Source organism: Patagioenas fasciata, chromosome 1 (genome assembly GCF_037038585.1).
Source record: "Patagioenas fasciata isolate bPatFas1 chromosome 1, bPatFas1.hap1, whole genome shotgun sequence".
Taxonomy (NCBI): domain Eukaryota; kingdom Metazoa; phylum Chordata; class Aves; order Columbiformes; family Columbidae; genus Patagioenas; species Patagioenas fasciata.
In genome coordinates this window covers 146208678-146223409 of record NC_092520.1, presented here as the reverse complement: position 1 = coordinate 146223409, position 14732 = coordinate 146208678, and the positions used below count along the sequence as shown (strand labels likewise).

The 14732-nt window shown below is 42.8% G+C and overlaps 1 protein-coding gene across 1 annotated transcript in view; it reads right to left on the bottom strand.

Moving 5' to 3' along the window:
- The window catches only part of VWF (von Willebrand factor), a 143413-nt gene that overhangs the window by 100105 nt on the left and 28576 nt on the right, over positions 1-14732 (bottom strand). The window contains exons 10-15 of the mRNA XM_065843019.2: positions 14136-14182; positions 10742-10878; positions 9199-9337; positions 8440-8540; positions 5236-5431; positions 3541-3756 (exon numbers count right to left, since the gene is read on the bottom strand). Of these exons, the coding sequence (XP_065699091.2) occupies positions 3541-3756; positions 5236-5431; positions 8440-8540; positions 9199-9337; positions 10742-10878; positions 14136-14182 (836 nt within the window). The remainder of the gene's footprint in view (positions 1-3540; positions 3757-5235; positions 5432-8439; positions 8541-9198; positions 9338-10741; positions 10879-14135; positions 14183-14732) is intronic.

The window sequence follows — 14732 nt, the reverse complement described above, 5'->3', positions numbered from 1 at the left end:
GAAAAATGTGTATTCACCACATAGTTCATTCAGCTTCTTGTGGGTGGGTTTTCAACCCAGAGTGAAAGGGGTATAAATCCTGACCAGTTTCTCAGAAAGTGTAAGGTGAAAACGCAATCACATCTAGGTCACAGGCTCTGAGCGAAGAGGCACCTTGTCAAGACTATATTTAAGACATCTGCTCAACCAGGACCATCCAGCACACCAAGCCCCACCATGTGGTGTAGCCATCCTCAAATGCTGCTCAGAGCCTGCCCTTAATTCCCTGTGCCACTCCTGGATCCATCCCATACAAATCCTCTCTCTGAAGCCATGCAAAAACAATAAACTAGCCCACCATCACCACTTTAAGGAAAACAGTGGGCTTATCAACAGGTCCTAAAACCTGAAGAAAGATCTAGGGACCTGTTGACTGAGTCCCTTTTGTCACAAAACAATATATACATCTATATATACACACACAAAAAAACATGGAATCATAGAATCATTTAGGTTGCAAAAGACCTTTAAGATCATCAAGCCCAACCATTGACCTAACACTGTCAAGTCCACCCCTAAACCACGACCCTAAGCACTGAATCTACGTGTCTTTTAAATATGTCCAGGAATGTTGACTCAACCACTTCCCTGGGTAGCCTGATCCAATGCTTGACAAACCTTTCTATGAAGAAATTTTTCCTAACATCCAGTCTTAATCTCCCCTGGTGCAATTTGAGGCCATTTCCTCTTGTCCTATCACTTGCTACTTGAGAGAAGAGAACAACACCCTTCATGCTACAACTCCTTTCAGGTAGTTGTAGACAGTGGTAAGGTCTCTCCTCAGCCTCCTTTTCTCCAGGCTAAACAGACCCAGTTCCCTCAGTTGCTCCTCATAAGACTTGTGATCCAGACCCCTCATCAGCTTCGCTGCCCTTCTCTGAACTGTCTCCTACACCTCAATGTCTTTCTTGTAGTGAGGAGACCAAAACTGAACACATGATTCGAGGTGGGACCCCACCAGCACCAGCAGTAGAGGGGGATAATCACCTCCCTAGTCCTGCTGGCCACACTATTCCTGATACAAGCCAGGATATTGTTGGTCTTTTTGGCCACCTGGGCACACTGCTGCCTCATGTTCAGCTGGTTGTTGACCAGCACCCCCAGGTCATTTTCTGCCAGGCAGCTCTACAATCACTCTTCTCCAAGCCTGTAGCATTGCATGGAGTTGCTGTGACCCAAGTGCAGGATCAAGCACTTGATCTTGTTGAACCTCATAAAATTGGCCTCGATCCGTTGATCCAGTCAATCCAGATTCCTCTGTAGACCCTTCCTACCCTCCAGCAGAACAACACTCCCACACAACTTCGTGTCATCTGCAAACTTATTGAGGGTGCACTCAATCCCCTCATCCAGATCATTGAGACTAAATAGAACTGGTCCCAATACTGAGCCCTGGGGAACACCACTCATGATCAGCCACCAAATGGATTTGACTCAGTTCACCACAACTCTTTGGGCCCAGCCATCTAGCCATTTTTTTTTTTCTATGCATATGCATGAGAGAGACAGCCCTTCTCAGTGTGGCCTATAGCCTCCTTTCACATAGCATGAAGGGATTTGCACTGTTGTTTATTCATAGTGGGCTGCAGGGGCAGGAGTCAGCTCTTAAACAAACTGTAACTAAGACAATTTCAAAGACATGGGAGATAAATGTGCTTGTTAGCTTGACATGCAGCAGAAATGCTGTGCTACACTAATGACTTACCTCCCTGCCACTTATCCACTTCGAATCAAGCAAACCAGTTCTGTCAAGTCATTTCCCAAGAAACTGAATCTCTGTTGACCAAGGCAGGAGTGGAGCAGTTGTTCAATGCACTGGGCCATCAGCACAAATTACGCAACCTGCACTTTCACATCTCGAGCCCATTAAAAGAGGAATTGTTCTCCTTCATGTGACAGTAGATGTCTGGGGCATCAGGATTATTTAATGGGGGCTGATGTATCTGCAATCAGGGAAATCGTCACTTTATGAGAGCATAAAACGCTCTGTAATGCACAGAGAGGAGGAAGCAGCTCTGCACTATTAAAGATTAATTGTGAAAATTGACTTGTTCAATTACAGAAAGAACGATGGTGCATTATCACTGCTCTTTCTTTCAGCCTCCAGACCCGCACATTTTTAAAAGGATTTTTATTACATTACTGTTCCACTATCTGAGCATTTACATAAATTAGGTAAAATATTATGAAACCTTGCAGCAGTTTAACATAAACTGGTTTTCTTCTCATTCGCAGTAAATACTCTCCAGCCTGCAGAATCTGTAGTCACTGACCTTACAGGTACAGATCTCACTGGGTGGAAGGCCAGTGACCTCTCTTTCTCTCTCTCTTCAAATTTCTACACAGTCAGTTTATAAATGGTTTTCCCACAAGTTTGTTGGGAAGAAGTACCAGAACTGATCTGGAGGGCTGCTAAGCATACTTTTTTTTTTGCCAAAATTTTTGATTATCTTCTTTCCTTAATAGCAAAGTTGCTCAGGAAAATGGAAAAGTATCCATTTCACAAATATTAATGGGTGCTCCATCAAAATTCCATTGCAATGGATTTTTTTTTCTACCACATTGACCTAATAGACAAAGAAAATAAATAAAATATATTGGCTTCTGCTCCAACTTCTTCACAGTTCAGCTATTCATCTTGCACTGGACTGATCTATGCAGAAACATCTTATTCTTTCTGTTAGCTCACCTCTGTAATCCAAACCTGCAGTTTGAATTTTTGTTCCATCCTCTTTCAACTCTTGCAGTTAGTAAAATGGCATTCACCCATGAGCTGAATAGTGTACATGAAATCTGACACAGATCTCAGACCTCTGCTTTGACAGGGTGATAATCAAACTGCTAAGAGAGAGAGATGCCACAGAGATTGTGGGATCTCTGTCCTTGGAGATATTCAAAACTTTTGTGGGGAAGACCCCAGGGATTCTGCAGTAAGTTAGCCATTCTATGAGCAGGGATTGTACCAGAATACTGACAGAGGTCTCTTCTGATATAATATTGTCTGTAGTTCTATGGTTCTGTTCTATGATACCATTTGACCAAGTACCTGCCTTTATGTTTCCTCTGTACCCTAAACTTTGGCTAAAGTCAGGAGTCACTGATGAAGTCAGGAGCTGGGCAGCTTGGGCCTCAAAAGAAGGAGATACCAAAAAAAGCAATTCATACATTACTACAAATCACTTGGAGATTACCAGTCTGGGATACTTACAAAGCATTCAGGTGGGTAGCTGAAACTTAAACACAGCTGAAAATGGAAATCGAGCCAAAAGCTCTGCTGAGGTATACCATACGACTGTTTCTCTCCCCCTGTGCTGAGCAGTATCTGTGAACAGTTTTTGCACCCTTGCTAAAGTAGAAGAAAGATACGCTCTCTCATCATTTTCCATAAGATATATTGGGAACCTTGCAGAAACCATCGCATTCTAGACTTCTGATCTGACACTGCCAAGAAATTCCTTTGAGATAAGGAAAATCAGTGGGTTTTAGGAGTATTTCACTTACGGCAGAAGTCAGGTTCTCTCCACTGGACCAGGATGCTCTTCCTAGCGCAAGCTGCTGCGTAATTAGCAATAGCAGAGCACAGACAATCCTTGCCATTGGAGCAGGAGCAAACATCAAAGCGGCAGTTCTTCACATAGGGAGTGGGACTGACTTCATGGTGACAGGGTTCAAACGCAGAAGACATCAGAACTGAGCAGGAGTCCTCAGCGTATTTGGCTGAAAAAAAAGAGAAAAATTACATACTTGCACTGAATCAATCAGTGGCTTTTGAGAAAAGCTAGAAGAGCCACAGTAAGCATTTTCTTTTGTAAAATAATTCCAAAACACACAGGAGATTAAATAGGATCAAGTAGTCGTATATAGCATCATAGCTCATAGGTCACAAGCTCCACTGAAAGAATAATGTTTCGCTAGTGAAACAAATCAAGGAAAAGCAATGCTTTTATATTCTGTTACCACTATTTCTGGTGCTGTAATTCCTTTTACAGGGCCCTTGCTTTCTGCTGCTTTTTATATTTGCAAAATTAAACCTCCTAGGACGCATTATGCTTACAAAACTACAGTGCCTGCTCTGACCTATGCCCATAAAATTTTCTGTGCACTTGCTCCTCCCAGGAATCAGAGCTTGCTGTAACACCTGGGACAATAGATTTGCTCTGAGAATTTCTTTGCATGTCCAACCAGGACAGCCAAGCAGTATGGAGGGAAAGAGGAAGGTTGTCTGTTGGGATGCAATAAAAGAAGGAAGACAAGGGATCAGAAGACTATAAGGTGTAAGGACAGAGGGGTAAAGAAGATGGGTGTTTTGTCCACCCAGAGGATAAACAGAGTACTGCTACTGCTTGTAAGAGTGGTCTCAGTGGCACAAGTTTGTGTGATAGCCTAACTCTGAATGTGGCCCAAACTGAACAGCAACATGATCCCACATAACTGATTTGTTTTCAGTTTTCACAAAACATTACATTTTCCTCAGAAAGCCTGCATCAATGTGCTGGTTTTGGCTGCGACAGAGTTATTTTTCTTCATAGTACCTGGTGTGTGGGCTACATTTTAGATTTGCTCTGAGGACAGTGCTGGTGATATAGAAATGTTTTTGCTATTGCTGAGCAGTGCTTACACAGACTCAGGGCTTTTTCTGCTTCTCACTACATTCCACAAGTGGGTGAACTGGGGATGCACAAGAAGCTGGGAGGGGACGCAGCTGGGACAACCGTCCTTAACTGACATCATGCTCAGCATATAAAGCTAGGAGAAGAAGAAGGAAGGGGAGGGCTTTTGGAGTTATGGCATTTGTCCTCCCAAGTAACCATTACATGTGATGAAGCCCTGCTGTCCTGGAGGTGGTTGAACACCTGCCTGCCCATGGGAAGCAGTGAATGAATTCCTTGTTTTGCTTTGCTTGTGTGTGCAGCTTTTTGCTTTACCTCTTTGTCTGTATCTCAGCCCATGAGGTTTCTCACTTTTACCCTTCTAAATCTCTCCTTCATCCTACCAGCATGGAGTAGAGCAAGTGGCTGCATGATGCTTAGTTGTTGGCTGAGGTTAAACCATGACAATCAGTCAGTGACTCTGCTTCTTTGTGGGGTTTTTTTTTTGCACGTATTTGTGTTGTTTTTGGTTTTGTTTTTAATATTGTTATGTAAAATGGAAGATCGCAGTTTGCTGCACATGGTAATTTTGGATGGAGTTCATTACCTAAACGAGGATTGAGATTGCAGGGGTCACTGTCTTGTTTTGACAAGTCTTGGCACTCTGCGTTGAGCTTCCAGGAGTTTCCAAAGTCTTCCAGAAGAGCTTCCACCATGCCAGAAGGTGTAAGAAAATCATCCCCTTGGTTACCATTGTAATTGCCACATAGCCCACACGTCCTTTCAGAATAGACTGGAGACAGCTAAGGGACACAACATTAACCAGGTCATCCTTCAGAATAGGTCACCACTGTGTTGCAAGATTTTCTAAAGAATGAACCATACACAATTTAACAATCAAGGAAACTCTCAAATACACAATAAAATATTATAGACACAGTTTCATTGTACTACATTTTCAAACTTCTAATACAAATGCTATTCCTAGTAGCAGCAGTACAATTTTTGCACAGTACACTGATAATTTCAAATGGTAACTGAAGGTGACTAGAAGAAAAATGGCTCCTTTTTGTGCCTTGATCAGCACTCCAGTTTAGTCTTTCCTGATTTTTCCCTTTCATTCATATAGATGAACCAGACAACAGTGGGAGTCACATTTTTTAACATAGTGAGATGGTTATCTTTCAAATGGTAATTTGGAAAAGTATACAGCATCTGAAACCATTTCACATTTTAAAAGAAAATTTGAAGATGAAGAAAATTTAAACAGATTGTTTTGACACAAAACAGATACAATGCTGGAGGAGTTGTTTCCCTCAACATTGAGGACCATTAATAAAATAAGGAAGAGACTGCTACCCCTTAAGCTACATTACCTCACATTAAAGCTTCCTCCTGCCTAGACAGACTTATGACGCACTAAAAGCAGCATTGCAAACAACTCACATAGCAGATGTACTTTTCACCCTGACTTATTCCTACTGCAAATCAAGGGACATCTGAAATGGAACCCTAAACTTAGAGGCAAACAGGGGAAAATCTGCAACACAAAGGCACCAATATCTTTTCTTCTAGTAGGAACTGTGAGTTTCTATTAGAAGTAAAGATCTGGTACATCTAAAGTACTAACAGCTGTCCTCAGGAGCTGACTCAGTGCTTTAATGTTACAGCTACTCTCTGTGTGCATTTACTAGAATACTACTATAGTCAGGTTGGCTGGAGTAACCAGTGAAACAGAACCAAAAAAAGCTAGAAAAATGCATTTTTGAAGAAAACTGGTTTTCTGTATAAATGAAAACAAAAACATCCTCCAAAATACAACTGAATACCAATCTCCTTTTGTACACAGTGGTCAGTGAGTAAATATGGAGCATCAAAAGGAACAACTATAAATTGATAGAGGATATATATGCTTATTACTCTGATGGCCAAGAAAGCTACTTTTTCACATACTCTGCAGGCAGACAAGGACTCATACAAATTGTGGGATATTTTCAAGTGGAAGCTTGAATCACAAATACCAAGTGGTCACAGAAAGGGAAGCCTTCTTGAGGAACATAGAAATCTGGCCAAGGTAATGGAAGTGTATCACTTCCCTCAATTGTCAGAAATACTTGGCAAAAGGTCAGTCCACAAATCCAGCATAAATTAACTCCCCAAAAGCAATGAAAAAGATTCCTTAGAAACCCAGCAAGGGAAGGAGCTTGGAGCAGAACTGAATAAATGCAGATAATTGGACAAACTTCCACCGCTCTTATGAGTAGAGGATCTGGAGCAGAAAATTAGATTTGTTTTAACTGTAAGAAAGAATTTGCCAGGCTATATGGGTCCCTGACCAGGCAGAAAAAAAACTTTGAATGCTGAGGAAAGCCAGAACTTCTGAGATGTGCCAAGGGACTGAATTGAATTGTTCTCAGCCCAAAACCAACTTCTAGGACCCTTGGAGCATAGAGATATGGGCTAAATTGAAACAACAACATAACCACGGATGCTTTCTAAAGTTATCCTCGACCTTCCTTCTCTGTTGTCTTTTCAGAGCTTGTACTCATTTTGAACTAGCTTTCATGAACCCTTGGGCTGTGTCAGATGTGACATTTCAGCCAGATTTTAGGGCAGGCAAGGGAAGTGCAAAAGCAATGCCACAGTTCAGAGATGGCAGCGCTCACTGCTTGGTAGAAACAGTAACTCCAGGAGAACCAGCTTTCTTGACAAAACTCTTCTTGGTGAGCAAACCCACCTCACACAGGGCTCAGCTTCAGAGCTCCTTTTACAAGTGGGGCTTGAAAGGCAGCAGGGCTGTGGTTAAGAACCCATCCCTGCAAACATGGCAGGAGCACGCAAGTTCGCAGCTGCCCAGCATCATGTGGGAGTACATCGCCCTGACTTAATGCCCAAAGCCTGCAGGTCATCACACCAGGAACAAATACTACAGATGGACTCACACCTCTGAGGGAGTGAATACACCCTCGGAGACAACACTCGCAGTCCCTGAGACCCATGGATTGAGGGAGAACAGCCTCTTGTGTGAGCAAATAAGGAGAGAGATGGCTTAGCTGGAGAAGCTATGATGGTTTATCAGCTATCAGGAGATTATTTCACAGAAAATAATCTTCTCCCTTTCCCTCACAGGCTTTTCTCTGCTGCAACTCATTCTGTAGCTTACAACGCACACACAAAGTGGATTATGTAAAGCTTTCTGTTGTTGCAGCTAGACTGTTTCCCTTACAGCTCATTTCTTTTAAGTCTGGCTTGGGTATTTCTACACTCCACTGCTGTCTGTAGCACAGACAAACTCTAATTGCTAATCAAGGGTGACTTTAGACATTCCTCATAGTAGAAGGAGCATGCAACATATCTCATATGAATTAATTGATTTTTCCTGGAAATTATGAGTAACTGTGTCCCTGGAGCCATATTCTTCTCTTACTTTAAGTCATGTGAATCCATTGCTACAGACAGGACTGTCAAAGAAAATTAAAGCAAAAATCCAGTTTGGAGGGTATTTGCTGAAAAAAAACACAAACCACAAAACTATTCATGCTTAATAACAGCTGCCATTGCACACACACACACAAAAAAAAAAAAAAAAAGAGGAAAAAAAAGCTGTCAAGCTACTGTAGGATGAAAATGTTTGTTTCTGGAATACAAAAGGACCTGTATATCACTCTGGGGGTAGCAAAAGAGAATGGAATTTCTAATATGCAACACAAAGCAATTTGTCATTTCAGACAAGAAAATCTTTGTACATGTTTGAGTGGGATGAGAGAGGAGGCAAAAAGACAGAAACAAAAGAGACCAAAAGAAAGAGTACCTTCACTAGGAGCTCACCATGACCATCCCAGTCAATCTGCAAATCTTCCCCATAGGTAAGGCGAACAGAAGTCCTCACTGTGCGCTGGATACGGAGTGCACCTTAAGACAACCACAAAGTTACAGTCAGTCAAGCCAGGATGCAGTGCTTCATTGCCTGGGACTGCTGTGTCACACTGAACAGGCCACAGAGCAGGTGCCACAGAGCAGGGAGCACACAGGTATGCTGAAGCAAGGGGTGCCAGCGATTCCCATTTCACACTTCCAAAGCTTTGTGCCTGCTCAGCAGTTTATAGCTGCATGAACTTGTCCATAGGCTCTACCTGAAGGCACTTAGGAACTCTAGAAGAGCATATATTATATGTGCATTCTGCAAAACCTCAGACATTAACTCTGACATTTTGCAAGATAACGAGGGATTTCAAGCTTCTGAATTAAAAAACAAACAAACAAACAAACAAAACCAACCAAACAAAAAAACCAAACACACATCACTTTTAAAAGCATAGACCAACAGTGGTTTTCAAGACCATATCTCTCAAATCCAGACCAGCCTAATTCTCCTGATTTTAGAGGAGATGAGCCAAGATGTGTCAGCTGCATGGAGAGAAGTCGGAATGACAGAGCTTCTAGAAGAGGCTGCAAGTTAGAATTTGGTATTGAAAAGACTTTTTGAGTGAACTCGGCTCAGGCATGTCAGAAAACACTAGTAAGTAGGACCTCTTCAGTGGCTGGACAGAGTCAGACCACAGAAACACACCTTGTAGCAAAGGCATCTGTATGTCTTGCCCATTCAGTGAAATTCCTCCTCCATGTTTCATTTTAACGAGGCTGTTGTCCATATCCCGGATTCGGACAGAAGCTGAGCGAGTGCACACGGCATCAGGATCATCTGCACACTACAGAAAATGGAAAAACTGTCTTGAATCCCAAGCTTTCACTTTATTGGTGACGTAGCCCCAGGCCCTGAAAGGCATTTTGGCATCTAATTCAGGAGGTGTTAAGTATCTCAATGGTTTTATAGATCTCATTTCTGCATCCCACAAACACCAAGCTGGCAGCCTTTCTTCCATTATTGTGTTGATCACACACTGGGGAGCCACCCACAGCTGCTCTTCTTAGAGTCTGGAAAGCAATCCATGGGCATTACTCCAAATCCCTGGGGAGCAGCTCACACCAGTGACCAACAACCGGTGTTCAGTCCCTCTGGCTTTCGCAGGGGGGCACGCTGCTTCACACAGCCCATAAGCCTGGGAAACAGCTACGTCATTCGCACTGCCCAAGACTCTCGTGCTACTTATTTTCCCCGGCTGTGGGTTATGCAGATGAGGAACAGAGATTGCAGGCCCCGGGGTCTCCTCCCTGATTTCGAAATGGAAGTTTCAGTGGAAACCTGTTCTGCAAGTCCCAAGTGCAGACAACCTCAGAGCTGCGTTATCAGAGCTTTCTAATTCAGGATACAGACGTAGATGGTGCATATGACTGTCACACCCTATTTCTCCATAGCCTGTGACTTCTTTCTTGCAAGGCAGGTTGATATTCCCCTTCATTCCTGTCATTCTCCTGACTCCATCTTACCCCTTCCTGTGTTCAATTCCTCTGTCCCCATCCCCTTGCTTCCTCCCTGCTTGTTTCAGTATCCTTTTTAGTCTCCAGGTTAGTTCACCTATTCCCATGTGCAACATGGTCAATTAATTTTACAACCAGGTTAACATTCCTGTGGCACCCTCTCCAGGGTCTCCTTCCCTTCCCACCTTGGCCTGGCTCCCTTTCTTGCCCCTCTCCAGCCATCCTGACTCATTGACCTCCGGCTGCCTTTCTTACATCTGCCCAGGAAAACAGCAAAGAAAGTCAGGAGCTGCTGACCAGCTACTGAGCAACAGAAACCACCAGCCAGTACGACTTAATGAAAAGCAGCCCAAAGTTCTACTCTGCCAGTGCACCCTACTCAGTGACCAAGAAAAATGCCCTGGGCATTAATGAGGCACCAGCCTTCAGGGTGCTTTGCAAGGGGCACACTGCATTTGTTTGTTCAGCTGGTAAAGAGGCGGTGATGACTGGTTCTTCAAATCTCATTACAAATGTCAGTCTCCAGATAGGCTCCTAGGAACGGCAGTAAGGAGAAGCAAAACACTTATTAACTGAGGAGAAAGACTACATCTGTTATTTAAACTAATTATTTCATAGGAAAATTACTTTTATTGGCTTGTGCATCTGCCTTTCATATCATACTCCCACAGCCCTTCCCGCTCTCTCAAGAGCATGCACAAAGGGGCACAGGCATCAGCCAAGGCTGCTGTTACCTGCACAGTCTCAATGATCACAGAAAAGGAATTTTCCACACAGTCCTTGGCAAATAAGTACTGACAAATCCCGCTGAAGGTGAAATACTTGTTGTCGAAGCTTTTGAAATGGGCCTGGCCAGTGACAGAGCATTCTCCTGAAAAATGCAGAGAACCATTAATCACCTCAGTGCAAGCTGCCAGCAAAATCCTGCCCACCCCCCCCAGCCACTGAGAAAGAAGGAACAGCCCATGGAGCAGGTTGTACAAGGCCCAGGTCCCCTGCAGACCAGAAATCAGCACCAAGCTGCTTATCTCACTGTTTATTACTGTAAATCATTACCAGTTGTTACAGCAGCACCAACAAAAGCTGGAGAATATTATATAAATCACACTCAAGAGCTGAAATTTATGCCTACGGAAAAGTCAACATAATGCTTCAAACAGAGGGTCATAAGGATGTCAACAAACAGCTCAGCTTTCAGAACTGAAGCAGATTTGCTCCTTCTGTAGCATATAACTCAGTGGCCCTGGAAACTCAGTGCAGTCACTGAAGCTCTCCACAGGCCAGGTCACACCTAGTACATAACTGATGGGTGCAGGTGGCACTAACCAATTGTAAATGGCAACCCACACTCTCTTTTATGTAGGAACTATGTTTCCCTCTTATACAAAGGAGAAACTGAGGTAAAGAGAGTAGAAGTACTAATACCTGAGACTGGCAGAGCTAGGAAAGGCACTCATGACTACCCTGTATCAGTCACATGCTCCATACACTGGGCAATGTTGCCTCTTTACCCCTATGCAGAAGCTTGCAACATCTTGACATAAAACATTAAAAATCCACTCTTACTTAGCCCAGTGGAGTACGTCTGTATCCATGGAGCTGACTGCAGGCATTTTTACAGAGTTCAAAATCAGAATTTACAGAAAGACTTGTTGGACTCTCACAGATGCTCTGTTCTTCCTCTGCAGAGGTGCCTCATTCTCAGTCTGTGTTTCACGAATGCATCTTGACAGATTGTGAGCTCTCTCTTTGTCTCTACACTGGTGTTTTTAGAGCATTGCAGTATGGTTTTATGAAAGCAACAGTGTCTGAAAGCATTCTTCACAATGGCCTCCTTGAACAGAGCCCAAAAAAGTGTTTATTCTTTTGTTGGGCTGCCTTGAATACCAATAAGTTATTCTAATATTAAAATATCTTATCAGAACAAAGAGCTGGAAGACCATCACAGCAGGAGTTATTCCAAGGGCAAAATTTATGGTGGACTTTACTCTAAGCCATTATGTTAAATAGTATAAAGCTGAAAATAAATCCATAGTTACAAGAGCTACATCTGAAGTTCTTGCAGAATAATGGAAAATTCTGGATTGTCCACCCTTCCACTACAAAAAGAGGGTATTTAAACATCTTAACATGTTTTGGTAAGCTGTGGCTTCTCATTTCCAGAAAGGCAATAGTCAGATGCCACAAGTGGGATGCTAAGTCATCTGCAAATGCATAGGAAGGCTCCAACACCACAGAGCTTGCAAAGAAATTCTTTCATTTGAGAACAGCATTACACTTAGAGATGGTCCCATGGAAAACAAGGTGGGCAGAGACCTCCTTGTCCAGAACAAAATTCAGGTGCTGGGCCTGCACTGGCAATCCACTGACAAAGGATGGAGAAAGGCTAAATGTTACAAGCTGGCAGGTAAGCCCCAGGAGTTTTTGTCTCTCCACTGCCTTTGAGTTCCACAGAAGCTCTGTCTAATGAACATCAAATGGAAATTTCCCTCTTCAAAACATTATTATTGTTAACTATCTCAAACCAAAGTGTGCTAAAGAATAACATCACAGATCCTAAGGATTCCCAGCCTTGCACAGCCCAAAGAGAAGTCCAGCACTCGCTGGACTGTCTGTCATCCATGTCTGTCACCCCCTGGAGAGTAAGGTGGCTTGATATTTTTAAATCCTATTTTCTGTTGAATTAAGCTTGGATAAAGGTGAAGCAAGTGTTATTCTACTCAACTTCAGAGTCAATTAACTGTTTATCATCAGATGTGGAGAACAGATGTAAAGAAAAACAGGCATAATCCACTATATTGCACACAGTTTGATTTGCAAAGTGTTCTCTGCAACTAGGAACCAACAGGAGCTGTTTGCAACATGGAGAGCTAGGAACTGCTACCCCAGACAAGTCACAGCCCTTTGGCATTGCTCCTGGAAGGGAAATTTCTTTCCTGTGGCAAAGTGTCTTCTTATGGGTCCCTCTATCTATTCCATTTGGTGTAATGTGTCCCATGAGATTTCCTGAAAACTACTGCCTTCATAATTAATTTAATTATGATATCATCTTGAGAGCTTCTTGCTAGTGCTAGCCAGCTAGTGCTAGTTGGCTGACAAAGTACTGCCTTCTGAAGCACTACTTCCAGCTGGGTATCCAGCTTTATCACCAGACTTAGAACTAGGCAATTTCCGCACCATAAAAGAAACCTTTTCTGACAAATAGGTTGGTAAAAAAATAGTGGAATGCCTTGAGCTTACAGGAGTCTACTAAGTACATCAGCTTTCTGTGACACATGATTTCAGAAACATTTGTTGCAAAATAACCAACCAACAATAAAAATGTCTTGTAAGATTGCTTCAAATAGATACAAACAAGCAGAGTTAAATGCAGTTTCAGGTCAAGCAGGCCTTTCCATGGCTGAACGTAGGGCAAGAACAGAGACAGGAAATGAGCCACAGAACTAGCAGGAGGAAATAAGGAAGGTGGCACTTCACTCGCCAACACACAGCATGAAAATTCTTATTCCCAATGCAGGTAATAACCTGGAACAGTAGCCACCAGTACTGGTGAGCTTGGGAGGTTGGTAGAGTAGGAAGAAAAGGAGCAAGACCACCTGCAGATCTGCCTCTCCAGTCTGTCACCACTCATGGAAGGCAGAGTGGCCACCTTCTCCCTAGGGCTGTAGCTCCTTCCCTTGTAACATGACTGTTAGGGCCCAAACCCATGTGGTATCAAGAGTGATCCAATCTACTCCCAGTTCTTCAAATTGTTCCATCAACAAAAGTATGCTGATTCAGGAATCAAATAGGGAATGGCATCTGGTCACTGAAACCCAGCAGTGTTCCTCTACCTGAAAGCCAATCCTCTGAACATACAGACTCTCATATCTTGGTAAAATAAGTATCAAAAGCAGAGCCATTTTTCTCACCAAACAGGATTTTTCAGTACCACATGTTAACCATACAGCCCGTCTGGCTTGTCTAACGGGAAGAACTTAGAAGTATGATCCCATCTGGTATGCACAGGAGCAAGCAAGTAACAACAAAGACATTCATTTTTTGTGTGGAAAAAATAAGTGTAATGTAAGTGGGAGGATGCAGGCAAAGCTTACTTGTCAAAACCTGAAAAGAGTAGAGCCAACGTACCTGGGCATTCCCCATTGCTGCAGATCCAGGTGCCATGTCGACAAATGCTGGGAAATATATCACGACAAGTTAGGCAAGAGTACATGAATTCAAATGTTCTTTTGCAACTTTTTCCCAAATAGTTGAAACAGGGGCCTCTGTTTCAGGGAAATTAGACTAGTCTCCAACACCTTTTCCATCTCACATAATCTTTCTTAATATATCTAGCCCTTCTTACCATCATTTGACAACAACTGCTGGTAACTAGAGCTGGAATGGTTGCAAAACTCAAGAACTTATTTTTTCTTCTACCAAAGCTCTGTGTTTAATAGAGTTTTCAATTACATTCCAGTGATGTGGAATGAATTTTGATTGCAGTTCTCAAGGTATGTCTATTAATACAACAGAATCATAGGAAAAAAAGAAAAAAGTTTGAAGGGACCTCCAGAAAAATCATATTGTACAACACCCAACTCAAAGAAAGGAACTTCAAAGCTAGTTCAAGTTGCCCCATATCTAGTTTAGAAATCTCCAGGATGAGGCCTCATGGCCTCTCTTGGCAGCTATCCCTCTCAGGGGAAAAGAATCTTTTCTTGTCTAAACAGAATTTCTCCTGCT